The sequence below is a fragment of the Rattus norvegicus genome, chromosome 3 (assembly GCF_036323735.1).
Source record: "Rattus norvegicus strain BN/NHsdMcwi chromosome 3, GRCr8, whole genome shotgun sequence".
Lineage (NCBI taxonomy): Eukaryota > Metazoa > Chordata > Mammalia > Rodentia > Muridae > Rattus > Rattus norvegicus.
Window position 1 is genome coordinate 159,286,222 of NC_086021.1, and position 27,278 is coordinate 159,313,499.

A 27,278-nucleotide genomic window follows, 5' to 3' on the forward strand; every position below is an offset into this window, starting at 1 on the left:
GTATTCTTAACATAAATATTTACTAAGACACATATATAGGGGGTGTTGATAACGTATCAGGAAGATTCAATGTCAGGGCAGGAAGAAGGGAAGGGGTGGGTGGGGGACACCCTCATAGAAGGGGTGTTGATAACGTATCAGGAAGATTCAATGTCAGGAAGGAAGAAGGGAAGGGGTGAGTGGGTGGGGGACACCCTCATAGAAGCAGGGAGATGAGGGGTTGGATAGGGGGTTTATGGACATCAAACCAGAAAAGGAGATAGCAATGGAAATGCAAATAAAAATAAACCCCGCCCCCCAAAAAACTCCAAAAAGATCAATCACATCCTTACTCCTACCAGGAGTCCTGAAATATTTGTACTAGATGTAGTAAGTAGAGGATGGTAGCCTTAGAGTTTTGAAGGATGGAGGAAAATGGTGGTGAAGGAAACAGTGGATCACTTAGGAGGAATCAGACAGAGGACCAAATCCAACTCAGATCCAGCACAGGCAGAGCAGAAGTCAGGCATATTTCTCTTAAGAGACCCTTTCATGTGTCTGTGTCAAATTTTGTAGGAGGCGCTATGGTCCCCGGAGCTGATACCACAGTCTGGAGAGCACCTTCCTGAGGATGCAAATAGTCACAGGAGAGGAGAGAGTGGGTAGAAATATTGGTGGGAAACATATATGGTCGCCTCTTTTGACTGTGGGGCTTTGCTCCGGGTAGGTCATGGTGATTTGTCACATTTTGTCATTGAAAGACCCAGGTACATTCAAGTAGATCGAGCTCCGAAGAGTTTTCTCCCTCCTAGAACACACATCTAGTACAATTATTTTGTATATTTTCCACAGGAGTCACAACCCTTCATTCACCTTGCAATTACAGTGTCCTTGCTCCTGCTGCTGCTCCTGGTGCTGTGGCTGCTACTGCTATATTGTTGTGTCCAGTGTACTGTGAATGACCAGGTGTTTTCATCGCACAGATATGAACTTTCCAAAAGTCCATGCTAGAGATACTGAAAATCATCAACAACAACACACAGTATTGTCAAAGCATGAGCCCAGCCTCAAAATCAAGGCCAGGGATACGGCTGACTCTGTACAGGACACCCTGAGTGGAAGAGAGGCAGTCAGGTGTTGCTCCCTGGCTCAGGCCAATGGCAATGATTGGCCAAGTACAAGCGGTGGACAACGCAACACTTTGTTTCTTACTGAAAACCCATGTTTTCAGGTCTCCTCAAATGAAGAGGCTCCTGTACGCTCACATACAAGTAAGGCCAGGTTGAGATACTCACAAGTGAATGAACTAAGAGAAACAAGATAAAGACAAATGGATGCTGACTCCTGGAAAAGGCGACTACATATCGAATCACTGTAATTACAGTTGCAAAATATATAGAACTGCCTTCCATTAAAATTAGCCATGAAAATAATCATCACCTATAAAAATGGCTGGAATTCTTCTAAAGTCACTCTAATCTCAACAGGCAGATGGTAGATTAAGGACAGGGAGAAATGTAATATTGTGATCTAAAGATAAAAATGTTAACATTTGCAATCTGCCCTTGCAAAATTATTTTGTTCTTTAATTGTACTAGCTAAATAAATGTATTAATAATGCAGTCGTAGGACTATGAGTAATGAGAATGTGTGTGTGTGTGTGTGTGTGTGTGTGTGTTTTCAAGGAGTTCAATTTAAAATACAAATTAACCTTAACTTCCTCCTGCCTCTGTGCTTTATTTATCCAGTTTATTCACACCTGTCTGCCACTGCTCTACAGGCAGTGGGACATAGGACAATGGAGCCCTAGATAAGGTATATGAAAGTCTTATGCTAAAGCCATCTTCATTCAAAGCCTCATATAAAGGCATAAAAAGGGTCATTTAAACACTTAAATAAATTACAACAGCAAGCAAAAATGAGCAATCTGAAGTAAACTCATTCCTATCCAAAACACTGGAGAGGAGCATGAAGACACTGTCTATGGACAATTTGGTATCTTGAAAGAACTTTGGTCACAAGGCCTTTGTCTGAATTTTTAGGAATATTCTCACAAGCACTCAGAAATCTTCTCACAGGACTCCATTCCTGGACCATATCTGATACCTGTCAAAATGATAAAGTAGTTTTAGAGATAGAAAAGGAATTAATGGACTCTTAATTTGAGCAGAATACAAGATAGACTATCTAGCTCAAGTTTTGGTTCTGACAGAGTAAAATAAAATGTGTGAAATTTAAAAAAAATTGTTTCATTTATTAACATTAAAAATGACTTGGAATGCAGTGACTGTTTAATTGATACAATTAATTGATATAATTGTGCATCTCAAAGAAGCTGTCTGAGGTATGCACAGGGAGTTATACTCAAGACTATCCCTATAGATGTACTACCCAGAATGTCACACAAAGGGTAGACAAAACAAAGTCCCTCTTCAATAGTAAGGTTCCTTTTTTGAAATAATATTTCATTTTCTACATAAGCTAAATGCAACTATTCTGTGGTACAGATACATACGCATGTATATGTACATATTATATGTGTGTATGTGTGTGAAGAATATATGTGTGTGTGCACGTATGTGTGCACGTGTATGTGTATATGTGTGTGTGTGTATAATATTTAAACTACATAAATTATCAAAGGAAATCAGGATAGAAATTAAAACAGCACAGGAACCTGCACACTGAAGCTGATGCAGAGGTCATGGACAGGTGCTTCTTACTGGCTGATAACACATGGCCTCCTCTCGGAGACATTCTCTCAATTGTGACCCCCTTCTCTCTGATGACTCTAGTGTGTGTCAAGTTGACCCATAACTAGCCAGCACATCCATGTTCCTTAAACCACTTCATCTCCTTGCACAGACTGCACTTTTGCCCCAGCAGAATGTGTTACATACAGGCTATTAGTTTCCCTTCCCTTACCTATGGTCAATATGAGCACAGCCAAAAGTCCCTGTGTGTGTACTCTGCAGGGATCTGTAACTCATCCCCTTTTCTCTATGTCTCAAACACAGTGATGTCTGTTCCAGACAGATCACCTGGGAGCATCACAGTCCTCTGTCACGCTGCTGCAGGGTCTCCATAAGAGGACTAAATATAAATGAGTAATAAGCATGATAAGGTGAGCTTGGCACAGTAGCAAGTTTTTGTGTAGTTCTTTTCCAGTTGGTTCTCATTACAGAGCTGTGCTCCTACTGAGAAGGGACATGGAGACAGAATCGTGCCATTTTTTTCTGACTGCTAATTATCAACAAGTGCTTCATCTACCCACAAAACAGACTCAAGACTGAGAACACAGGATCCTAATGCATGTTCTTCAGAACCCTCCCGAAACCACATCCAATCCCATCAGATGCTCTTCTGCTCTAGAATAGTAAATGTGTTCACATTCATGATCTTCCTTAGAGAAGATCATGAGAGCCTGTAGGTGACAAGAACAGACAAATCACTTCCACAAACTTAGAGGAGTGACAGAAGGCCAGAGCCATGGGAAGGTGGTAGGTTTCCCATGGCTCCATGTCCCAGACTCGTCTCCACTGCCTTTCTAAGTACTGTGTCTCTTCTTAGCACTCATGCCCTCTCTGCCTTTTGTGTTCACTGTGTGGTGCAAGGACCAAGTCACCAGGCTCCCAAAGCCTTTCCACACACATCTGCATGATGGACTGCAGTAGAAGTAAAGGATCAGTCCTGACAGGGGCAGGATGTCAGAACACAATACGACTCCAGCAGATGCTCTGACTGCCTCTCTGTCCCAGCCACACTCATTTGAGCAATTATTTTGAAGATCATACCTTGGGTATTAAACAAGAACTCAAAATTTTTGTCTGGTTGTGCTGCTGAAATAGATACGATGCCTTGAGAAAATTGTATCCTGTTTCTGGACCTTAGATTCGCCCACTGTAAAATGAAAGAAGAGAACCTAACTGTTGGTTTCATAGCATAAAGTTGTCAGTCTTAGTAGACTTCTTTCCCTGCATCAATCGATGAAAACTAAATGGCACTCTGTTTCTCACCTGCCTGAGATCCTGAGTCAGGGGGCTGGATAGATGGCTCAGCACTGTACATTTCATTCCCAGTAACCACATGGGTAGCTAGACCCATGGCAAATAGGCTTGGGCTGTACATTCATATTTTATTCTATTTTGTATATAGGGCCTCTTGATATCAGGCTTAGTACCTGATGAAGTGTGTTTGCAGCCTCTCAGCTAACAGTAAGTTCTTGGTGGCATCATGCATGCACATAGTGATTTATGTGTTATGACTGCATTAAAGGAGCATGCACATTGTATGCTTGGGGCATTGATGTGATAGGTCAGGCACCGAAGACATTCTCTACATAGTGGTTCATGTGCGGTGGCCCAACCCTTACTTAGCTCCTTAGGACAGGGTGGACTATCACAGGAGCCTAAGCCTCTCCCCATGCCCTTCTCAGTGATCTCACAGACATGATATATAGAGAACACAGTTTCTGTATTAGCTACATTATCAAGTCAGCAATGTGAACAAATACTGCAAACAACAAAGCATAAAACGTACAAACAACACAGCTACAGAGAAATATTACCTCATACATCTGTAACTGCCATTTCAGAGGCCAAAAGACATCTGTTAAAGTATTGGCACTTGATGTCAACCCCTCCTTTGGGAGGCAGATCTCTGTGAATCCCAAGGCAGTCTTGTCTACATAATAAAAGTTCCAGACATCTATGTAGTGAGAGGCTGATTCAGAAAACAAAACAAACAAACAAAAAAAGCTTTACCCTCCTGAAGGGTATTGTTTCCTTTCTTTCTAAAACAAGGAATTCACTCTAGAATTGAATCTTCATGAACATTTATGTTTTTTTTCATTCCTTGTGTTTCTCTGTGTGTTCCTTTCTGACCCCCTCTCCTTGTGTTTCTCTGTGTTCCTTTCTGACCCCCTCTCCTTGTGTTTCTCTGTGTGTTCCTTTCTGACCCCCTCTCCTTGTGTTTCTCTGTGTTCCGTTCTGACCCCCTCTCCTTGTGTTTCTCTCTGTGTTCCTTTCTGACCCCCTCTCCTTGTGTTTCTCTGTGTGTTCCTCTCTGACCCCCTCTCCTTGTGTTTCTCTGTGTTCCTCTCTGACCCCCTCTCCTTGTGTTTCTCTCTGTGTTCCTCTCTGACCCCCTCTCCTGTGTTTCTCTGTGTTCCTTTCTGACCCCCTCTCCTGTGTTTCTCTCTGTGTTCCTTTCTGACCCCCTCTCCTGTGTTTCTCTGTGTTCCTTTCTGACCCCCTCTCCTTGTGTTTCTCTGTGTTCCTCTCTGACCCCCTCTCCTTGTGTTTCTCTGTGTTCCTTTCTGACCCCCTCTCCTTGTGTTTCTCTCTGTGTTCCTCTCTGACCCCCTCTCAACTCTTTGCCTTCTTCCAACTTACACTCTTTTGTGAACTTCTCACTATGTGTGGCCTGTTTGAAGATTCAGAATATAACAGTCGTGAGGATTATACCACATGCCCTTGTCTTTCTAACACAGGGTATTCTATCTTCTGATCCTTTAACCTTCCTAGAACTTCATAGGCCATTTTAATTCCCCCTGGTATCCATTCAAAGATTTGTCACATCTTCTAACCAGGTTCCTGATGCTCTAGTTTCTTCTGGATTCAAACATGGAAGATCCCTCATTTGTCCTCCACAGATCTCATTGTCAGTAGGCAGTATGGATGGTAGTTTGTTACTACATCCCATTTGAATGGCATTTCCTTCTCCCAGCAGCCATGTTGGCCCTTATATCATCTGATACTATATATCACAAAAGAAAATACTCAAAACTGACATCAAATGGGGAAAGACGGAACTGGGATGCAATGAATTCATCTCATTGACCTTATAATTTTATGGCTGTTCTATCAGAGTTCTTAGTTCCCTACTGAAATTTATTCTTTTTTTGGTGAGAGCGGTGCAGATTGTATTATGGTCACCCAGTGACTCTAAGAGGGTGCTTACCTCATGATAATTTTCATTAATACACAGTAATATTGAACTTTTTCATATATAGTTTTGTGAGTCAAACTATATATAGATTTTTTTTGAACTCCACTGTGATTAGGAAAAAGAATAGTACCATTATCCCAAATAAATACTGTGACATACCTTACAACCACTCCTTACTTGACCCTCCTTCCTTAATTACCACACATGCCTAACTTACCCCTCTCACTGGTCACCATTCATGTGATGTCCTTATAGCTCTTTTTTTTGAAGATCATCAGAGTACAAAAAGACAGTGTGTAAAAGTTTTTACACTGAATTTGTTTCAGTTATCTTAATGACATTGACATTCAATGATTTGTGCATGTGCATGTAAATGTTGCAATGTATGCAGGTGCATGTGAGGCCAGAGGACACCCTCATGTATTAACCCTTAAGGCTCTAGGTGTCATTTTCATTATTATTATTATTATTATTATTATCATTATTATTATATTTTCTTATATTCCATAAGTTGCCCACCTTTTCTGTACCTTCTCCCCAGGTTCTTTACTCCTATCCAGATCTCAGATTGTCAATGCTCCACACTCCAGGAGGCCAAGAATGAGGACTGCACATATTTCTAGAAGACTTATTGACATATAGGGGACATGACTGCCCAGCATGCCAGGACACACTACCACAAAGAAACTGGTGAGGTCTAGGGATCAGGCAAGGGAGTATAAGCCCTCGGACTGAAAAAAAAAAGCCTTGTTCTTTTGGGCATGCATGTTTTTAAGAGGGAAAAGATCACCTCCCCAAATTGCCCAAATACTTTCACAGTAAATCACACTGTGACTCAAAGACACTCGGCAGCAGATTGGAGATCATGTGTGAATGTGGATACACAGACAGTCAACTTGATGGTTCTCAATCAACCAATAGGGCTAGAATGGAGTTCCCTTTAGAAGGGATGCTGGTGATCCTGCTACCGTTCATGCTAAGTCACTTGGGAGGGATCTGATATTGGGTTTTGTGGTCCCGCCAATGCCAAAAGGCTTCTGAAATGTCTCTGAGAGGAGAACCCTAGAGATGGGTGGAATGATTTCTCACACCTTCCCTTTTCATTTCACATGGGTGATTGTTCTATTTCAGGGAAAGAAAATAGGTGACAAACAGTAAACCTATTCACAGATTCATGCCTGATTAAAGTGCTGGGAATATACAACCATTGAGTGCCCAGCAGAACATGGATATCTATCTTTCAATGGCAAGAAGACTCTATGGAAGAGGGAAGAAAGTATACAAGAGCCCATAATGGGATTAGTTGCTATGAAGCACTTACTTTTTGATATAACATGGCCATGACACACATGAATCCACCTATGATCATGAGGATAAGGAATCATTTGTCAACTTCTATACTAAAATGTTTTTAACATTCAATGACTGGTAAGAAGAGGGATGCTGTTCTCATCTGGAGTGGTATTATGTTCTCATGAATAAACTCCACCCACACTCACACACTCACATAGCAACCCTATTTAAACCAAGTTCATCAAACACAAAACATAAAGAATGATCTGAAAATTGGAAAGCTACACATTGAGAATTGGAGGTTTAGTAGTATTAGAAGAAGGATTAGAAACAATGGAGGGGCATGACCAAAATACACCTATACATGTATAAAGGAATACTGATGCCATAAGTATATAAAATTGATTGCTATTAAGGTGGGCATAAAATTACAGGGATGTCTTCAGGAAACAGGGCAGTACAACCAGCATGCGACTTCTCTGGATCCCATGACAATCCCATAGTTGGAAATTCATTCTTTAGTATGTGGACTCCTGGGATTACATAATACTTTTCATTTCAATTTCTGTACATAGATGGTATACATACTTACAGATACAGGTTAGGACTTCCCAAAGGAAGTTTCCTACTGAAGTTTTCTATTTCGACTGCTACATCCTGAGTACTCTATCTGCAGCAGAAGAAATAATCTATATGAAAGTACAAAGCAAGTAAAATATGTAAATAGCTTAAAATGAATTTTGCTTAAAATAATCTCTAAAGGTAAAACCATTGTTTCTGTGACATTTTAGGTGAGAGAATGGCTCCTGCTATTGATTAAAAACTAACTTTCATTCTTGGTCAATAACTAGAACCAAGACCAAAAGATCATGCACAATCCCTGACCCTCTCTCCTAGCAAGGAAGACATACTCTGGGACTTTACACTTTTAATTCATGGATGCTTGGAGCACAAGGAATAGCTCCTCTCAATGTCTGAATTTTACATATATGTCCTCATCCTGGGAGACAGAAAGCTGCCTGTGGAGTAAGTTCCTAACAGTCACTGATAAGAGTACCAAATATCCTAACAGACTAGATACGTAAAGAAGACCCAGCATTTTACTCCACACAGGAAACACAGCTCAGAGAAAGATAGACGCTACCTCAGAGTAACAGACTGAAAACAAATTTCCAAGCAAATGGTCCCAAGAAACAAGCTGGAGTAGCCATTCTAATGTTGAATAAGATCAAACTTCAACCAAAAGTCATCAAAAAAAAAAAAGGACACTTCATATTCATCAAAGAAAAAAGTCCACCAAGATGAACTTTCAATCCTAAATATCTATGTTCCAAATGCAAGGGCACCTACATTCATAAAAGAAACCTTATAAAGCTCAAAGCACACATTGCACCTCACACAAAAATAGTAGGAGATTTCAACAGCCCACTCCCATCAATGGACAGATCATGGAAACAGAAATTAAACAGAGACATAGAGAAACTAACAGAAGTTATGAACCAAATGGACTTTAAAGATGTTTATAGAACATTTCATCATAAAACAAAAAGGATATGCCTTCTCAGAACCTCATGGTACCTTCTCCAAATTAACCAAATAATCAGCCACAAAACAGGCCTCAACAGATACAGGAAGATAGAAATAATCCCATGCATCTTATCAGATCACCACAGACTAAGGCTGGTTCTCAAAAACAAAAAACAAAGAAACTAAAAAAACCGACAGAGAGCCCATATTTACATGGAAGTTGAATAACTCTCTACTCAATGATAACTTAGTCAAGGAAGAAATAAAGAAAGAATTTAAGACATTTTCTAATTTATTGAAAATGAAGGCACAACATACTCAAACTTAGGGGACACAATGAAAGCAGTGCTAAGAGGAAAACTCATAGCTCTGAGTGCCCGCTAAAAGAAACAGGAGAGAGCATTCATCAGCAGCTTGACAGAACACCTAAAATTCTAGAACAGAAAGAAGCAAATACACCCAAGAGGAGTAGAAGACAAGACATAATGAAACTCAGGGCTGAAATCAACCAAGTAGAAACAAAAAGGACTGTGCAAAGAATCAACAAAACCAGGAGCTGATTCTTTGAGAAAATCAACAAAATAGATAAACCGTTAGCCAGACTAACCAGAGGGCACAGAGAGTTTTTTCCAAATTAACAAAATCAGAAAAGAAAAGGGAGTCATAGCAACAGAACTCAAGGAATTAAAAAAAATCATCAGAGCCTACTACAAAAGCCTATATCTAACAAAAAGTGGAAAATCTAGAGGAAATGGACAATTTTCTAGACAGATACCAGGTACCAAAGTTAAATCAGCAACAGATAAGCAATCTAAACAGTACCATAACTACTAAAGAAATAGAAGCAGTTATTAAAAGTCTCCAACCAAAAGATGCCCAGGATCAGATGGGTTTAGTGCAGAATTCTATCAGACCTTCATAGAAGACCTCATACCAATACTATCCAAACTATTCCACAAAATAGAGACAAACTGAGCAATACCAAATTCCTTCTATGAAGACACAGTTATGTTTATGGGCAGGAAACCAGGAAGGGGAATAACATTTGACATGTAAATAAAAAATATCCAATAAATTTTTTTCAAAAAAAAAAAAAGAGTACTAAGTATCTAAGAGGTGCCAAACCCAAGTCATTTCCGCTGAATACCTACCTCTCTGGGAATCTGGGAAGTTGGCTTATCTTAGTCGAAAACACTCGTGTGACAAAACAGCAGTAAGCTCTGGCATCACATTTCGTTTTGTGTGTTTTCCCCAGGCAAACATTTCACACGTTTGTGACGATCCATTGCCAGAGAAATATCCTATGGGATTGTAAGAGAAGTCCCTTATTTGCTCCTATTTCCTTGCCTCAGAAGTCAATCACTCACATCTCTTAATAAATTAAGCTGCAGGGCTCAACTGTGCTCTGAGACCTGTGTACGCTGCCTTAAATTATCTGTGTTAGTGCCATTTAGGGAGCTTGGTCTAGTTCCAGAATATTTCATTTTTTGTTATTAAATTCCTTAGCCTTATTTCATGGCAAAGCACTTAGCAGCATACACCACAGTGTGTTCTCCTGTGGGAACCAATCATAGGATCTTCTGTTCAGTTTAACCCAGAACAAATTTGATACCGTGTTTATCAGCATTGATGGTATTGATTAGATTAATTATTCCCTTTAAATCAATTTGTAATCTAGGGCTTGGCCAGCCTCATTTGTTTATTGATTGTAAATGATGTTTCTATCATTCTCTGTGAATAAATCATTGAGTGGTCCAAAAAGAGGCCAGCATCATTTAAGCAAGCAAGGAAAGTGGTTATTTTAATTAGATTTTCAAATTCTTTCACTCCTTATATAAATGTGAGTAGTTGTTTGTATGTGGGTGGACACCAGGCACAGTTCACTTGTGAAGGTCAGAGGAAAACTTGTAGGAGTCCCTTCCTTCCTCCCAATAAACGAGTTCCAGAGATTGAAGTCCCCTCATAAACCTTGGTGGCAGATGTCTATCAAGGTTTAGCCTTTGAGCAGCCATCTAAATAAGTTTATATACAAAATCTTGCGATTGTTCTGATACTTTAGCAACTAGTTCAGAATATGTCGAGCAACTTCTGGATTCACTAATTCCATCAACAAAACAATAAAAATTCTACTGTTATTTAAATTATGATCAATCTTCAATATTAAAAAGATTGTGAAATTAGCACCACAAGGAAAAGGATGCAGACATCCATGAAAATAAAAAAAAAACTTTAAAAGAATTGCACAGAAATTCCATCAAAATCATCACCTCAGGCAGGAGTCCCAGCAAGCATGACTCAGAAGTAGCCACTGGGACATGAGGTAAAGTCTAGAGTGAATCACCAGGAGCAGCTGAACACAGCATCACAGAAGACGCAGTGATGCACTGTGCTAACGCTAGGACAGGCTGGTTAGTGCCAAGGGCTGACCACTGAATTTGAATGCGGAGAAAAAGGCTTTCTGGGACCTGCAAGACAGCAAGAATTTTAATAAAGTAAGGAAAAATGAAAGCCTACTTGATGTGATTTCCAGCAAAATCTATGAAAGCTCAAGGACTCAGTACAAGCATAAGTGACGAGGAACTTCTACAAAAAGCAGAAGGGCGCGGGGTTAGAGAGTGATAAGGAGAGATTGTATTGGTTTGTATGCGTTCATGACTATGTAGGTTTTGGTGCACACATGCATGTTTCCATGTGGTCCTTAAAGGAGGACAAAGCTGTGGCTACTTAAAGACATAATTACAGGAGACAGCACTCACTTCACTTGGTTAACGAAAAAATGCCCTGCTGCAGTTAGAGGCCGGAGAAACAAGTGAACCTTATCTAACTATAATGTGTACATGTGGGGAATTACTGAATATAAGTTATTTTAAACCAATGTAACTTAGGGCGGAAGTTCTCGTACATACAAAATTAAAAGACCCAGGCAATTGTACTTGTATTATAGAGTACCGTAATGCAGTTGAGTATTTTTAATCTTTCTCTTACTTAACCCCTTTTTACCTATGGCAAAAAGCCCACAGCTCCCACAGATCTCCATGGCAAGAAACAGGAACACCTACGAACTGTTTTACTCAGAGGCCTTTGAACCCTAGTGCAGTACCTGAGCAACTGCTTCACCCAGCGCCCTTCTTTTCCTCGCGCTACTCCCAGTCAACAGCTCTACCCAGAGGTCTTTGCGCCTTTGTGCTATATCCTGCTAATTACTTCACTAGAGGCTTTGCGGCCGGGTTGCAGCATAGACAGAAGGGTTCCTGGCACACATTTCTACCCATCACCATTGTACCAGAGGCAGTAGCAAAGAATTCTGCCAATCCCAGTGACAGAAGCACACTCTAGCTGGAGGTGGCAGAAGGGCAAAGGGAGCCTTAGATTTCCAAGTGTTAGATGGGGATTACGAAGATGAATTTCTGAAGACCTGAGGTGAGTTGGAATGAACTCCATATCCTATGAGAAATGTGTGATTTTTTCAGGTACTCCAGTGAACGAGGTGTGATTACAGCGATGGACTTGTAGAAACCAAAAGTGACTTGATGTGACGCTTATGCCATGTGAGAAAGAGCTCTGTATTCCAAGGTCCTGCGGAAGTCCAAGTGTATCAGTTGCACAGCTGTTTGTGTTCTAGGGAAGAGAGAATTTGGTCCTGTGCGATAGAAGGTGAAATACGGACTACCAAGCAGAGAAAGTCCAAACGTCCCACAGTGTTGCTTAATAAGGGTGGAGGTAACAGATAAGCAGCTAAACGCATGAATTACACAGTCAGCCCTTTATTCTGGTGTAGGAGGGTTTACCTTGTTGGAATCTTTATACTCAGAAAGGTTTGAAAGATCAAGACACTATCATTACGGATTATCACCATAAAGTGACAGATTTGGAATCCTCAGCTATTGTTGGCATTCAAGCAGTTGGGTAAAGACTGCTGCCACAGCATATTTCCAAAAGCTATGGGATCAGAATCGTGAGCTGACATTCAGTGCTGTCCAGAGAGCATTATATGGGCATGAGCAAGAGAACTGATAAAGCTTATAATAAAATCAAACCTACTCATGTTAAAAGTCTTGGAGAGATCAGGAATTCATTGCAAAATACCTAAACATGATAAATGTAATGTTGGACAAAACAACAGCCAACACCAAATTAAATGGACACTTGAAGTGATCCCCTAAATTCTGGGAAAAGACAAGGATGGCCATTCTCTCCCTACGAAATCAGTATAGTCCATGAAGTTCTAGTTGGAGCAATTAGACAAGAAAAGAAGAACAAGGGAACACAAACTGAAAAAGGAGAGTCGGGCTGGAGAGATGGCTGTTAAGAGCACTGACTGTTCTTCCAGAGGTCCTGAGTTCAAATCCTAGCAACCACATGGTGGCTCACAGCCATCTGCAATGAGATCTGTTGCCCTTTTCTGGAGTGTCTGAAGACAGTTATATAATACATAAATCTTTAAAAAAGAAAAAGGAGAGGTATCAGTATTCTCAGAAGATATAATCATACATAAATGATTCCCAAAATTGTACCTCAGAACTTTTACAGGTGATAGCTTCAGAAAAGTGACTGGTATAAAATTAACTCAAAGAAATCAGTAGCCCTTAATAAAAGCATTAAATGGGCTCAGAAAGAAGTTAAGAAAAGCATACCCTTCACAATGGCATAAATAATATAAAATATATTGGTATAATTTTATCTAGGAAAGTGTAAGAAATATATGTCAAGATTTTCAAGTCCTTGAAGAAACCAAAGAAAACCTCAGAAGATTCAAACATCTCTCACGCTCATGGAGAGGTAGGATTAACATAGTGAAAATGGCCATTTACCAAAAGCAATCTACAGATTCAATGCAATTCCTATCACAATTCCAACTCAATTCTTCCTAGAGTTAGAGCAATTCACAAATTCATTTGTAATAATGAAAAACTCAGGATAGCAAAAACTATCCTCACCAATAAAAGAACTTCTAGGGGAATCACCATCCTAACCTTAAGCTATATTACAGAACTATAGTGATAAAAACTGTATGCTACTGGTTCAGAAACAGGGAGGTAGGTCAATGGAATAGAATTGAAGACCCAGAAACGAACACACAAACTATGGTCATTTGATGTTTGACAAAGAGGCTTAAACCATCCAGTGGAAAAAGATAGCATTTTCAACAAATGGTGCAGGTTCAACTGGGGGTCAGCATGAAGAAGAATGCAAATTGTATGATCTTGTACAAGGCTCAAGTCCAAATGGATATGGGACCTCCACATAAAACCAGATATACGTAATAGAAGGGAAAGTGGGGAAGATCCCTGAACACAAAGGCACAGTAGAAAATTTCCTGAACAGAACACCAATGGCATATACTCAACGATCAAGCAATGACAAATGGGACCACATAAAATTGTAAAGCTTCTGTAAGGCAAAGGAGTGTCATTAGGACAAAATTACTACCAACTGATTGGGAAAAGAACTTTACCAATCTTACATTTGATAGAGGGCTAATAGCCAATATATACAGAGAAGTCAAGAAGTTAGAGTGCAGAGAATCAAATAACCCTATTAAAAATAGGGCACAGAACTAAAAAAGTATTCTCAACTGAGCTATATTGAATGGCTGAGAAGTACCTAAAGAAATGTTCAACATCCTTAGTCATCAGGGAAATGCAAATCAAAACAACTCTGAGATTCCACCTCACACCAGTCAGAATGGCTAAGATCAAAAACTCAGGTGACAACAGATGCCAGCAAGGGTGTGGAGAAATAGAAACACTCCTCCATAATTGGTGGGATTGCAAGCTGGTGCAACCACTCTGGAAGTCAGTATGGAGGTTCCTCAGAAAATTGGATATAGTACTACCTGAGACCCAGCTATACCACTCCTGGGCATATACTCAAAAGGTGCTCCAACCTATAACAAGGACACATGCTCCACTATGTTCATAGCAACCTCTTTTTATAATAGCAAGAAGCTGGAAAAGAACCCAGATGTCCTTCAACAGAGGAATGGATACAGAAAATATGGTACATTTACACAATGGAGTACTACTCAGCTATCAAAAACAATGACTTCATGAAATTTTTAGGCAAATGGATGTAACTAGAAAATATCATCCCAAATGAGGTAACCCAATCAAAAAAAAAACCACACATGATATGCACTCACTGATACGTGGATATTAGCCTAAAAGCTAGAACTACCCAAAATACAATCCACAGACCATAGGAACCTCAAGAAAAAGAATGACCAAAGAGCAGATGCTTCAGTCCTTCTTAGAAGGGAGAACAAAAATATTCATAGGAGGAGATATGGAGACAAAGTTTGGAGCAGAGACTGAAGGAATGGCCATTTGGTGCCTGCCCCACCTGGAGATCAAGCCCATTCAGCCACCAAATCCAAAGAAGTACATGCTGACAGGAGCCTCATACAGCTGTCTCCTGAGAGGCTTGTGACAAATACAGAAGCGAATGCTAGCAGCAAAACATTGAACTGGGAATGGGGACCCTATTGGAAGAGTTAGAGAAAGGACTGAAAGAGCTGAAGGGGTTTGCAACCCCATCAGAACAATACCAACCAACCAGAGCCCCCAGGGACTAAACCACCATCCAAAGGGTACACATGGACAGACCCATGGCTCCAGCTGCATATGCAGCAGAGGATGGCCCTGTTGGACACAAATGGGAGGCGAAGCCCTTGGTCCTGCTAAGCTAGTGTAGGGGAATGTCAGGGCAGGGAGGTGGGAAGGGGTGTGTGGTTGGGTCGGGGAATACCCTCATAGAAGAAGGGGGAAGGGGGTAGGATAGGGGGTTTATGGAAGAGAAACTGGGAAGGGGATAACATTTGAAATGTAAATTAAAAATACCCAATTAAAAAAAACCAGGAAAATATTGAATAGAACAACCTAAAAAGAGATGCTAAAATGATTGGAAGATGTTGACATAAAAATGGAAATGAACCAGTGGAGAGCAAGAAGTCAGGAGATACACTGCAGGCAATGAATGTGGTGGATTCTCATCAATTACATGGGTTCAGTTCACCAAGTCTACTCGTATGCTGAGATGGTATATTAAAAATTAGTGGTGGCATTGGGCAACTTAAGCAGATAACATTTATTTTAAAAGAAATCATCATTCCTTTGCAGAAAGTTTTATTACAGGTTGTTGTGTGGGTCACACTTCTGTTGCAGGTACAGCATGGTGCCCAGCTCTCTGTCCATATCCTGGGTGGCTGATCTTCACCCAGACACACAAGGCCTAAATAGAAAAAAGAAACCACACATAAATAAACACACAGCTTTCAAACTCTGGGTCCTTTGAAAACTGATCAGTTCTGCATGCATGTGGTGATGTCACTGCTGTGGGTGGTACCAACATAAAGAGCCCCCTGTTGGTTGATGTCATTATGCAGGTGACAGAAGACAAAACGAGGCCTGTCATTAGACAAGAAGGGAGGCCAAAACAGATTTTAGAAGGGAGGGAGAAGACAAGAGAGGGACGGAGTGAGAAGGGAAAACTGAGAGAACATGGCAGCTGATATTAAGAATTTTCTCTGCTCATGGATAAAGGTTGTTATAACTATTCTTAAGGGATGGGTGTGTACAGGATTTCATGTTGTCTAGATGGCAAATTATATCTTAACTATTGGATCAGAGGACATTGTGTGGTCTGTTCATTCTTGGGGTAACTTAGTTGAGTGCAAGAGAGTATATGGTGGTGGGATACACCGGGCCTGCCACAGAATTGGGATATGTATGGCTGGCATAGTGGCAACTTGCCAAGAGAGCTGCGAGTGAGGGTAGGGCGGCTTGCCAGTGTACCAAAATGGAAGGAACAGCTCATGGACAGCAGGTCAGAAAGTACTTGGGGGCAGCGTGGAGACTCAGATAAATTAGTGTCAGTTCCAATGGCCTCCTGAAGACTGAATTAGCCAGAGCACTAGGGCACTCATGTGAACTGTTCCACCCTTTTTCATTTTTTACTGCAACAGCCCCCACTATCTCTCCTTGTCCCATTCGTACAGGAGTGGAGGCGATAGTTGGATGGGACATGAGAAGACCTTACCCTGGTCACTTGGATCTTGCCAGAACAGAAAGGAACTGTTCCCAGTGAGGAAGTTCTTCAAGCTGCCTCAGATAGTGTTCTCTCACCACCCTGGTCAGGATAAGGTGCTATATGCTCCTGGAATCAGAACATATCTTTCTTTTCTTGTACTTCTTGACCCATGCACTTGTGGGTCTGCCTTTGCCCTACATCTGTATCAATCAACAGGAGCCTCTTCCCTGAAAGAGATCTGAAAATAAGGAGTTATTCAAAGAATTAGAAAAGGCCAGTTGTGAATCTGTAAATGGCCGTCCCTTCCCAGATGGCCTGAGCCAAGAAGCGCCAACTGTGTGCCTCTCTTCCACCCAGGTTTTCTTTGCTCAAAAAGGTATAGCCTTTCCCAAGTCCCTGCAGGTGCTGCTGGCTGCAAGGGTTATTCTGTGTTGAGTGACATTACTGGTGTTTTCTGCAGTTTCCTGAGCATGAGGCTCCAGAAGCTCCTGGCCCTTCCCAGCCTGCAATGGATAAAACAATGAAGCAGAAGCACCAGAAGCAGAAGCAGAAGCAGAAGCAGCAGCAGGGGTGGCAGAGGTAGCAAGGATCTGAGCATGCCAAGAGTAAGTTCTGTGGTAACAATGATCAATATACAACAAATAGTTTGCAATAGAGAGTGGGGCCAGAGGATAGAGAAATCCAGTTCCTCCTTAACACAATTGGCGGTCCCTGTGTCTTTGTACTTGGTGGAAATGGGGCAAGTCACCATGGGCCAATCAGAGGAAACTCCACACTGTCATATCAGGGGATCTCATCTGTTTTACCATCAACATATCCCTGCCCCACCCCATCTCGCAATATTTCTTACCAGCACCTTCTCTGGACTCAAGCACTTCAGACCTCACCTTGGATCGCCTCAAAAGACAGACCATAGGTAAGCCTCACTTAGCACATGGCTAGGTGCCCTTGCCCAAAGTGGGGAACAAGACCCATACTGGCTTCCGATGACTCCTAGAAAGCAGTACAATAGGTAGTTAAAGTGTCAGAAGGGAGTGGAGAAAAGAGAAAGCTGATTTGGAGAAATGTTTCCAGAAGGCAGAATCATTCAAATTATGAAATTACCTGGTTTGGAATGGGGATTCTCTCCATTTCAAATAAAACGCATTTGTGTGTGTGTGTGTGTGTGTGTGTGTGTGTGTGTGTGTGTGTGTGTGTGTATGTGTGTGCGCGTGTGTGTATAGAATGTAAAGAATACCTATCAAATGACTCAAATTTGAGTGCACCATATAAAATAAGTGACTAGAGCTGGTAGATTTGTGAGGGCTTCAGGATCCATCTCGTCGTGACTGTGCTATGGAGGACTGCAGTAGAGAGCTGTGGGGCTGAGCGGTCTCTGCACCCTCTGAATTCTCCTCTCTGCTCCAGATGCGCTTTCACTGCTTCTCAGTCCTGTTGCTGCCTGTAACCAGTTCACACAGATCTCTTGGAGACATGGAACATAGTCCTCTGAGTGCCTCCAGGACCACTGTCTCCTCAGCTCACAAGTACACCAGAAGACAGGCAGCAGGGCTGACACTCTCACTGTGCTTGAAGGTTCTTTGGAGTCTCGTGTTTCTTCTCCGTTTTCTTGCTAATTACCAGTACTGCATGGATGTTTCTTCCAGGGGCTTCTGAGTGCTATGAAAAGCACTGTACTGGACCATGGCTATTCTGGGACTGCAGCCCAGGGTGGAACTCTGTGCAGAGAATAGGCAGAAGGAACAACACTCAGACTTTCTTCCCAGAATCTTCCTTCAGACTTCAGGGAAAAACAACATTGTGGCTCTAGTTTAAGTCAGCAACATGGACCTCTGTCCCACTGTCACACAGCCACTTGAAATTCCATCCTGACTCTATCCTCCCTGCTACTGTCTGCATCCTCAGCAGACTCCTCGCCACTCTCTGCTGTCATCCTCCAGGGAACACAGAGGGTCCTACAGCACTTTAAACAGACAAAAAATCTTAGCACAGATTTGTAGGACTTATGCTTCTCTGTGCTCTCCCTATGCTGACATGGGCCCTCGGGTTGCTTCTTCCCACGTGCTCCATGAATCCCTCTCCAGCATCCTTGCCTAGCAATGGGCCACTGTCTTCTGCTGTCTACAGGTAGCTCAAGATTTGGAGGACTCCTCAGAGGATGAAGGGCAGGATAGGCTTTTCACTCTGGCATGATAGCTACAATGTCACCAAACCCCTCAATGTGCATGCTGACAAGGGAAGAAAGAACTAGAGAGTGTATCCTTTCCCATCACACCCCACCTACTTGTCTTAGTCTGAATCTCTGCGGCTCTCTTCATTGGCTGCCATGATTTTGTTATTTGTCACTGGGAGGCAACAACACAAGGTTCTTAGGGCTTTGCCAATCCTCTTCTTCAGGCCCTTCCATCCCGACCTTCTCAGAGGGACTCTGGGCACACCCTGGCACTGCATTCTGAGTTGCTTCTGGTCTGTGTTTATGGAAGACAATGTGGTCACTTGCAATGATTCGGGGCCTGTATTTTCTTCCTGGATCTTCTTACTGGGGAAGGGGCTGCTGTTTGTGGACCCCCAAGAGGATGTGCTGCTACTTCTGTCTGGAGACTCAGAGCTCTCACTGACTGCATGTTGCCTGCTTTCAAAAGTTGAGGTTTGTGAGGATGCGAACAGTAATGAAGTGGTTTCTGATGTAGTGGTTGTTATCATTGTCATTGTTGTTGATGTTGTTTCTGTCGTCGTCGTTGTCATCGTCGTTGTTGTTTGTGTTGTTGCATTTCCTTCTCTTGGAGATGAAGCAGTGGAATCGATGCTGCCCTCATTCTCTCTACATGTCCCCTTTCTGATTTGAGGCATAAGCACCTGCAGTGGTGAAGTGTTTTCTAGGAATTTGGTCTTAAGTGAAGAAAGGGTAGGAAGTGAACTGTGCCTCCTCTTACAGACTCTTATTCCACCTGCAGGCACCTCAGAGTATGTGTGCGAAGTGAACACGGGAAGGCTAGGGGCACTCGTTACTCTCCTTATAGGCCAAGAAAGGTTGGCAGCTTCTCTAGGGTCCAGTGTACCACTCTGCCCTCCATCATGATAAAATTGGGGCTGCCAGGGTGATTTCTTTTTTAAAATAAGATATGTAGCCATGGCTTCATTATATTTCCTTTCCCTCAAAGCATCTATGAGCTCTTGAATGTTGAATCCCATTAGGAACATGGTAAAAGCAATGTTGGACTCAGGATATCTAGGGATTTCCCCTAAAGAGATCAATATCTCTTGATCATGGCAGAGCCAAGGGTGGGCCAATATTTCTGTTGTAGATGGTCTCATTGTGGGGTCTATTGTCATTAATCTCTTCAAGAGGTTTCGGAGCTGTGGGGAGAGGTGATATGGTATCCAACAGCTCCGGGACAGTATTTGATACTTTATCTTGCTGTGCACTGTCTCCCTAAATGGGAGATTTCCAAGAACTAAGTAATATAATAAAATTCCCATGCTCCATATATCGGCGGGGAGCATATCATATTGTGTGTGACCAAACACTTCAGGAGCACAATATTGTGCCGTGCCACAAAAGCCCTTGGCTTTTTCCCCAGAGGTCAGTCTTTTGCTTAAGCCAAAGTCAGAAAGCTTCACATGCCCCTCCCAATCTAATAGGACATTCTCCGCCTTGATGTCACGGTGGGCAATATTCTGACTGTGAATATAGTTGACGGCCAAGCACAACTCCCTAAATATGCTGCGTGCCTCTTCCTCATCCAGATGCCCACGCTTGTTGACGAGTTTCCGCAGGGATCCCTGGGCTGCGTATTCCATCACAAGGAAAGTTTTGCGCTCGGTGTCAATGATCTGGAGAAGACTTATTATATGATTATGGTATAGTGAGGTCATTAGGTCAATCTCAGAGATTACTAAGAAGTCTATTCTTGTGCCCCTTTTCAATATTTTGATGGCTACAAGAGTCTTGGTCGTAAGGTGGAGACCGACCTTGACTTGAGCGAAGGACCCTTCATCTAGGGTGCCCAGTATATAGTAATTCTGTGCCAGGATGTTCCCTTCGTGGCCACTGGCCTCAAGCTCCCCTGACTTCATCACAATTTGCTCATCTTCATCTGAGTCCCCAGAAACTACAGCATGTAAAGATGACAGAGAAACAAATTAGAATTACTTCTAGGAAAACTTACTACTTAAGATTCTAAAATTAACTGTCAGAGATACCTTCAAAAAAAGTCTGGTTATGGCTCCAGGGCACAGGGAAACCAGAACATAGCAAAGACAAACACAGTGGATGGAAAGAAGGAAGAAGGCTCACAGTAAAAAGAAAGCAAGGACAATGGAAGACAACATTTTCCTCAGGAGAACAAGGATCCCCATTTCAAAGGACAACCCTTTGAATAACTTACCTAAGACGTCCATTATGAAGGGAAAGCACTGAGTGAAAGGCTGCACTTGATCAAGATAGCCTTACCCAGAAAGGTAAGGGATATAAGCTGCCCTAGTATATACACGGGATGAGGGCAAGAGTAGCACAGCACCTATGAATAAGAATGAAAATTTGTCAATTTTTTTTTCTGAAAATGGATTCACCTTGAGGTCACTGCTATGTATGGAATAACACAGCCCAACAGAGATAAATACCACAAATTTTTCCTGATATGCAGTATCTTGGTGGTTGGTGGCAGAGTTAAAGGAAAGGGGAACTATGAGAGGACTGGAGGATAAGAGGTAGGATGAGCTGTAGAGTACCAGAAAGTGACAAAGTCAAGAGATGTCAGGAAAAGAAATACGGATGTTGGCCAGTGTGATGGTTTGCATATGCCTGGCCCAGGGAGTGGGACTATTAGAAGGTGTGGCCTGTTGGAGGAAGAGTGTCACTATGGCGGTGGGCTTGGAGAACCTCTTCCTAATGCCTGGGGAAGCTCTCAGTCTGTTCCTGGCTTTCTTCGGGTGAAGATGTAGAACTCAGCTCCTCCTGTACCATGCTTGCCTAAGTGCTGCCATGCTCCTGTCTTGGTGATAATGGACTGAACCTCTGAACCTGTAAGCCATCCCCAATTATATGTTGTCCATTATAAAACTTACATTGGTCATGGTGTCTGTTCACAGCAATAAGACCCTAACTTAGACAGGTAGGCAGGGTGCCACTTAGGTTTGTCCCCACATTTCATAACACTCGGGAGGCAAGGCAGGCAAATCTCTTAGGCTGCCCTGGTCTACAGAGAAAGTTCAGATTAGCCAAAGTCACACAATGAAACTCAGTCTCCAAAGAACAAGAAAACCAAACCAAACTAATGAGAGAGACTGGAAGAAAGAAAGAAAAAAGGCGAAAGGAGAGAAAGAAGGAAGAAAGGAGGAAAACAGAATGGATGCTAATCCAGGAAGCAAAATGAAATAAATTAAACAAACAAAAATCAAGAAGGCAAAACTGTAAATAAACCCTACAGATGAATAAAGTCCCATAAACAGGAAACTAAAACTCTGAGCTTGTGGAAAGAAAACAGCAGGAAACAACTCACCCTGTGGGTGTAAGTGTAGCTGATGATCAATGTCAAACTCCAGTCACCAAATCCAAATCCAATCCAATCACCGACCTCCAATTTCAATCCGACCACCAATCTCCAAGTCCCACAGTCCACCAAACCACTCTCTGTACAGAAGGACACAAAACAGTCCAGACAGTGAGTTATATGATCAGCTGTTGGTCATTTCTCACAATGGCTCTCTGTGATATCACAGCATTAGTGACCACTCAGAGCTGGCATAACCCACAGTGACTTTTCTTACTTCTTAGCATCAAGGGGCTCTACCTGTTGCTGTTCATTTTACTGAGACCAATGACTAGACAAGAGGCACCTTAAGGGACAGAGAGTTCATTTAGATTCAGGGTATGAGGAATTTGCTCAGAATGTTGGGGTCCCCCCTCACTGGAGCATTAGTCTCCTGTGAAAAATAATGTTTTAGATAGGGGTGCTTTGGGAAACATCTAGATGATTCCAGACAGGAAAGAACAAGATATATATGATCTCTCTGTCTCTCTCTTCTCTCTCTCTGTCCCCCTCTCTCTGTCTCTCTCTGTCTCTCTCTGTCTCTGTCTCTCTCAATCTCAATCTGTCTCTGTGTGTGTGTGCACTTTTGTGTTTGTGTGTGGTTGAGTGTGTGTTTCCACCCTGATGTGTAAAATTACAGCAAAATTCACATGGGGGATTTGGGGGGAAAGAAACATCTCTGCTCCATGAACAAGCAAGAGCAAATTGAACAGCAGTCAAGGCTTACATTGGATTCCTTAGTGGGCAGAGATTTCTAAGGGTAGGCATTTCCAGGATCAGGATTGCTAGAATTTCATGTCTTGATCTTATGGAGATCAGAGATGGGTAGCTTTTCTGCTCAGGATCTGGTGACTTTTCTTGCTCAGTGATTACTCAGGTTGTTTTTTGGTTTAATTGCTTGCTTCACCCGGTTTGTTCCTACACATGGTCCATTGTTCAGGATGGGAAGTCATTTCAGGCCACAGGATGCTTGACTTAGGTTCTAGGGCACAGTCATGGAGCTCTTCAGTAAATGTCGGAAGGATATTCTGCAGTGGCCTTGGCAGCTTCTGCTGCTGTACCTCAAGTTTTTTAAATGTTTCTTTCATTTGCTGTTTTTAAATTTACATTTCAAATATTATCCACTTTCCAGATTTCCCCAGGAGAAACCCTCTATCCCATCCCCACTTCCCCTGCTTTTGTGCACCCCCACCCACACAACCATCCCCTTCCACTTCCCCACCCTGACATTCCTCTACACTGATGTACTGAGCCTTGACAGGACCAAGGGCCTCTCCTCCCATTGATGCCTGCCAAGGCCATCCTGTGTTATATATGCAGCTAGAGCCATAGGTCCATCCCTCTGACTCATGGGATGGTGGTTTAGTCCCTGAGACTTTGAGGTGGTATGGTTGGTTGATATTGTTGTTGTTCTTATGGGATTGCAAACCCTTTCAGCTTCTTCAGTCCTTTCTCTAACTCTTCCATTGGGGACTCCATTCTCAGTTCAGTAGTTGGCTGCAAGCATCTGCCTCTGTGTTTGTCAGGCTCTGGCAGAGCCTCTCATGAGACAGCTATATCAGGCTCCTGTCAGCATGCACTTTTTGGCCTCCACAATATTGTCTTGGCTTGGTGGCTGTATGTGTGTGGGCTGGATCCCTAGAAACTAGACCAGAGAAAGTCACTGACCCTGTTGCCTGCCTGTGGATGTTACTCCCTAAACCAGGATACTTTTTCTTATGGAAATGGAAATAGCAAAAAGTGACTTGCTGTTTGCCATCTGATAAGAAGAGAATATTTTACTAATGCAATGTTTGAGCTCATTTTATTTGTGCATCATTGAGATGGCTTAGTAGGAAATGTCAACGGTATGCAATGCTGGCAACCTGACCTTGATCATTACATGAAGATGGCCAAAGTAGGCACTATAATTCTGTCATCCAGTCTCCACATATCTGTCATGGTTTAAAAGCCCATAATCACATCCAATTTGTTATATACAGAGGAAACTTACAAGATTTGTGGAAGGTTGTCCTCGTGGGCACTACATCTTCACTAATTTTGATGTGAAAAGGAAGCAACACAAATAATTGTGACAACCATACAAATTCGACTGTCTATATGATATACATTTAGGAAAAAATAACTTGGTCATTTTCTTTGTAGTAAGAGTACTAGGAACTGAGGTAATTCATTTCCAATGGAACTATTTGAACAAATAATTCAGCATACATTTAGTGATATTGATCAATAGAAAGCATTAAAATCAAATGAGGTGGGCTGGGCATGACAGCATATCCTTTAAATGTGAACACTCAAGAGGCAGAGGCAGAGGCAGAGGGTCTCTGTGATTTGGAGCAGTCCTGGTCTACAAATTGAGACTAGGACAGCCAGATCTCAGTTACACAGAGAACCTCTATCACAAAAAACCAAAATAGATAAATAAATACATAAATACTTAACTAAATGCATGCATACATACATACATCAAAACAAAATGCCAGTTACATAGCCTTAGTTATGCATGTGTGTATATTTGTGCTGTGGTGTTGGAAGTTGTTTGCCACTTCTCTAAAACAGGGAAAGGAGAGAGAGAAAGTCTACTTACCAGGCAGAGTCAAGGCAGGTCAAGCCTGTGGGCAGATTTCCAGGCCTGAGAGCCATGGGATGGTGATAGGATCTGCATTTAAGGCTGAAGGGCTAGGAGCTGAAGATTCTATTTTCCTGAGGGGAAGGAATAGGGAGACTTTTGAATGGGAACAGATGCCCATGTTTATTTCCGCAATTGTTTCTGTTACATTGTGCCTTTGCTTCCTACCGTACTGTGGAGTATAAAAAGGCTAAGAAGAATAAACTCAAAGCAGCTGTCTGCAGCTGTTGAGTAGTGACTGGCAGTCCTCCTACTGTGCCAGGAAGCATCTGTGAACCCCCCGCACCGCCCCCCAAAAAACCCACCAAGGAGTTGATTCTGGTGCAATCACATTAGGGTCTCCTTATTGAAAGTTGAGCTTGGGTACCACGGCAGCACTGACACAGCCAGATGGGAAAATGGAGCCCCCAGCCCAGCTCCAGGCAAGCATTTATAGAGGGAAGAAGGGGTTAAGTAGCCTGGTACACCTGATTGTGGGGGCCATTATGTCCTTTACCGTATTGGCTGGTGCTGGGAGACAAACCATAAACTTAACTTCTGTTTTCCTCCTGATTGGTGGTTGTTAGGAAGTAAAACGTCAAGGGTAGCCTTGTAACCTGGAGGTGTAGATTTCTTGTGCCTGGAAACTGGTGCTATGTACGGGCCTGTTAGGTCAACCTAATGTCAGGTTCTCTAAGATGAAGTCTGAACCCAAAAGTTCTGGTCTCTCCCCTTTTCTCTGGTAATTAGAAGGTCCCATCATGGGAGTTCCTAAAGCGTATAGGTGTCGTCATACAGAGACTGGTAGTGACTCTTTATGACCCTAAGCTGAATAGTCTCAAGCTTTTTTATATTAGTATACATTATTTGTCTCAGCCCATTATAAAGTTTGTTTTTCTCATGGTGTCCCTGGGCCTTGGCTAGGGGCCCAACAATGGGAGACGGGAGAGTAATGCAGCTCTTTCTTCCTGTCAATCAGCGTTGTCTTCAACTGCAATTGGCGGTATGGTGTTTCCTAGATGCAATCACATTGACCTTCAGGGATGTGGGTGTGGTCAAGTAGAAAACACCTGAACCTTTTTTTTTTTTCAATTTTTTTTATTATTATTTTATTTTTTTTTATTATCTTGAGTATTTCTTATATACATTTCAAGTGTTATTCCCTTACCCGGTTTCCGGACAGACATCACCCTCCCCCCTCCCCTTCCTTGTGGGTGTTCCCCTCCCAAACCTCCCCCCATTGCCACCCTCCCCGCATAGTCTAGTTCACTGGGGGTTCAGTCTTAGCAGGACCCAGGGCTTCCCCTTCCACTGGTGCTCTTACTAGGATATTCATTGCTACCTATGGGGTCAGAGTCCAGGGTCAGTCCATGTATAGTCTTTAGGTAGTGGCTTAGTCCCTGGAAGCTCTGGTTGCTTGACATTGTTGTACTTTTGGGGTCTCGAGCACCTTCAAGCTCTTCCAGTTCTTTCTCTGATTCCTTCAACGGGGGACCTATTCTCAGTTCAGTGGTTTGCTGCTGGCATTTGCCTCTGTATTTGCTGTATTCTGGCTGTGTCTCTCAGGAGCGATCTACATCCGGCTCCTGTCGGTCTGCACTTCTTTGCTTCATCCATCTTGTCTAATTGGGTGGCTGTATATGTATGGGCCACCTGTGGGGCAGGCTCTGAATGGGTGTTCCTTCAGTCTCTGTTTTAATCTTTGCCTCTCCCTTCCCTGCCAAGGGTATTCTTTTTCCTCATTTAAAGAAGGAGTGAAGCATTCACATTTTGATCATCCGTCTTGAGTTTCCTTTGTTCTAGGGATCTAGGGTAATTCAAGCATTTGGGCTAATAGCCACTTATCAATGAGTGCATACCATGTATGTCTTTCTGTGAGTGGGTTAGCTCACTCAGGATGATATTTTCCAGTTCCAACCATTTGCCTACGAATTTCATAAACTCGTTGTTTTTGATAGCTGAGTAATATTCCATTGTGTAGATGTACCACATTTTCTGTATCCATTCCTCTGTTGAAGGGCATCTGGGTTCTTTCCAGTTTCTGGCTATTATAAATAAGGCTGCGATGAACATAGTGGAGCACGTGTCTTTTTTATATGTTGAGGCATCTTTTGGGTATATGCCCAAGAGAGGTATAGCTGGATCCTCAGGCAGTTCAATGTCCAATTTTCTGAGGAACCTCCAGACTGATTTCCAGAATGGTTTTACCAGTCTGCAATCCCACCAACAATGGAGGAGTGTTCCTCTTTCTCCACATCCTCGCCAGCATCTGCTGTCACCTGAGTTTTTGATCTTAGCCATTCTCACTGGTGTGAGGTGAAATCTCAGGGTTGTTTTGATTTGCATTTCCCTTATGACTAAAG

The 27,278-nt window shown here is 42.3% G+C and overlaps 2 protein-coding genes and 1 long non-coding RNA gene across 13 annotated transcripts in view; 1 reads left to right on the top strand and 2 right to left on the bottom strand.

The window, feature by feature from the left end:
• Positions 1–1,696: 1,696 nt before the first annotated feature.
• LOC102554820 (uncharacterized) lies at positions 1,697–11,942 on the bottom strand. Of its 6 annotated transcripts, XR_010064979.1 has the most exons (7): positions 11,749–11,866; positions 11,016–11,213; positions 9,900–10,049; positions 7,814–7,910; positions 4,547–4,701; positions 3,774–3,879; positions 1,697–2,085 (listed from the first exon to the last, which is right to left on the bottom strand). It is a non-coding gene; the product is annotated as an uncharacterized LOC102554820 (long non-coding RNA). The 6 variants fall into 6 exon arrangements; XR_001837310.3 differs by lacking the exon at positions 11,016–11,213 and having other exon boundaries at positions 11,849–11,942; XR_010064978.1 differs by lacking the exon at positions 4,547–4,701.
• 3300002I08Rikl1 (RIKEN cDNA 3300002I08 gene like 1) overlaps positions 11,871–27,278 on the top strand; it is a 146,713-nt gene continuing 131,305 nt past the window's right edge. Inside the window, exons 1-2 of one of the 3 annotated variants that reach the window (XM_063285046.1) lie at positions 11,871–12,168; positions 17,237–17,381. In XM_063285046.1, coding sequence (XP_063141116.1) covers positions 17,373–17,381 — 9 coding nt within the window. In that variant the 5' untranslated portion in view covers positions 11,871–12,168; positions 17,237–17,372. Of the gene's footprint in view, positions 12,169–17,236; positions 17,382–27,278 lie in introns of those variants that run through there. The other 2 variants (XM_039106644.2, XM_039106646.2) reach the window with 2 other exon arrangements.
• Positions 15,820–25,674, bottom strand: Smokxl3 (sperm motility kinase x like 3). Of its 4 annotated transcripts, XM_063285008.1 has the most exons (9): positions 25,433–25,666; positions 24,895–25,010; positions 22,278–22,408; positions 21,165–21,296; positions 19,061–20,888; positions 17,881–18,494; positions 17,627–17,769; positions 16,786–17,014; positions 15,820–15,978 (listed from the first exon to the last, which is right to left on the bottom strand). In XM_063285008.1, the coding sequence occupies exons 4-5, from the start codon at positions 21,175–21,177 to the stop codon at positions 19,066–19,068; spliced, it is 1,836 nt and encodes a 611-aa protein (XP_063141078.1). In that variant the 5' UTR covers positions 21,178–21,296; positions 22,278–22,408; positions 24,895–25,010; positions 25,433–25,666; the 3' UTR covers positions 15,820–15,978; positions 16,786–17,014; positions 17,627–17,769; positions 17,881–18,494; positions 19,061–19,065. The 4 variants fall into 4 exon arrangements, with proteins under 4 accessions (XP_063141078.1, XP_063141079.1, XP_063141077.1 ...); XM_063285009.1 differs by having other exon boundaries at positions 16,786–18,494; positions 25,533–25,674; XM_063285007.1 differs by having other exon boundaries at positions 16,786–18,494.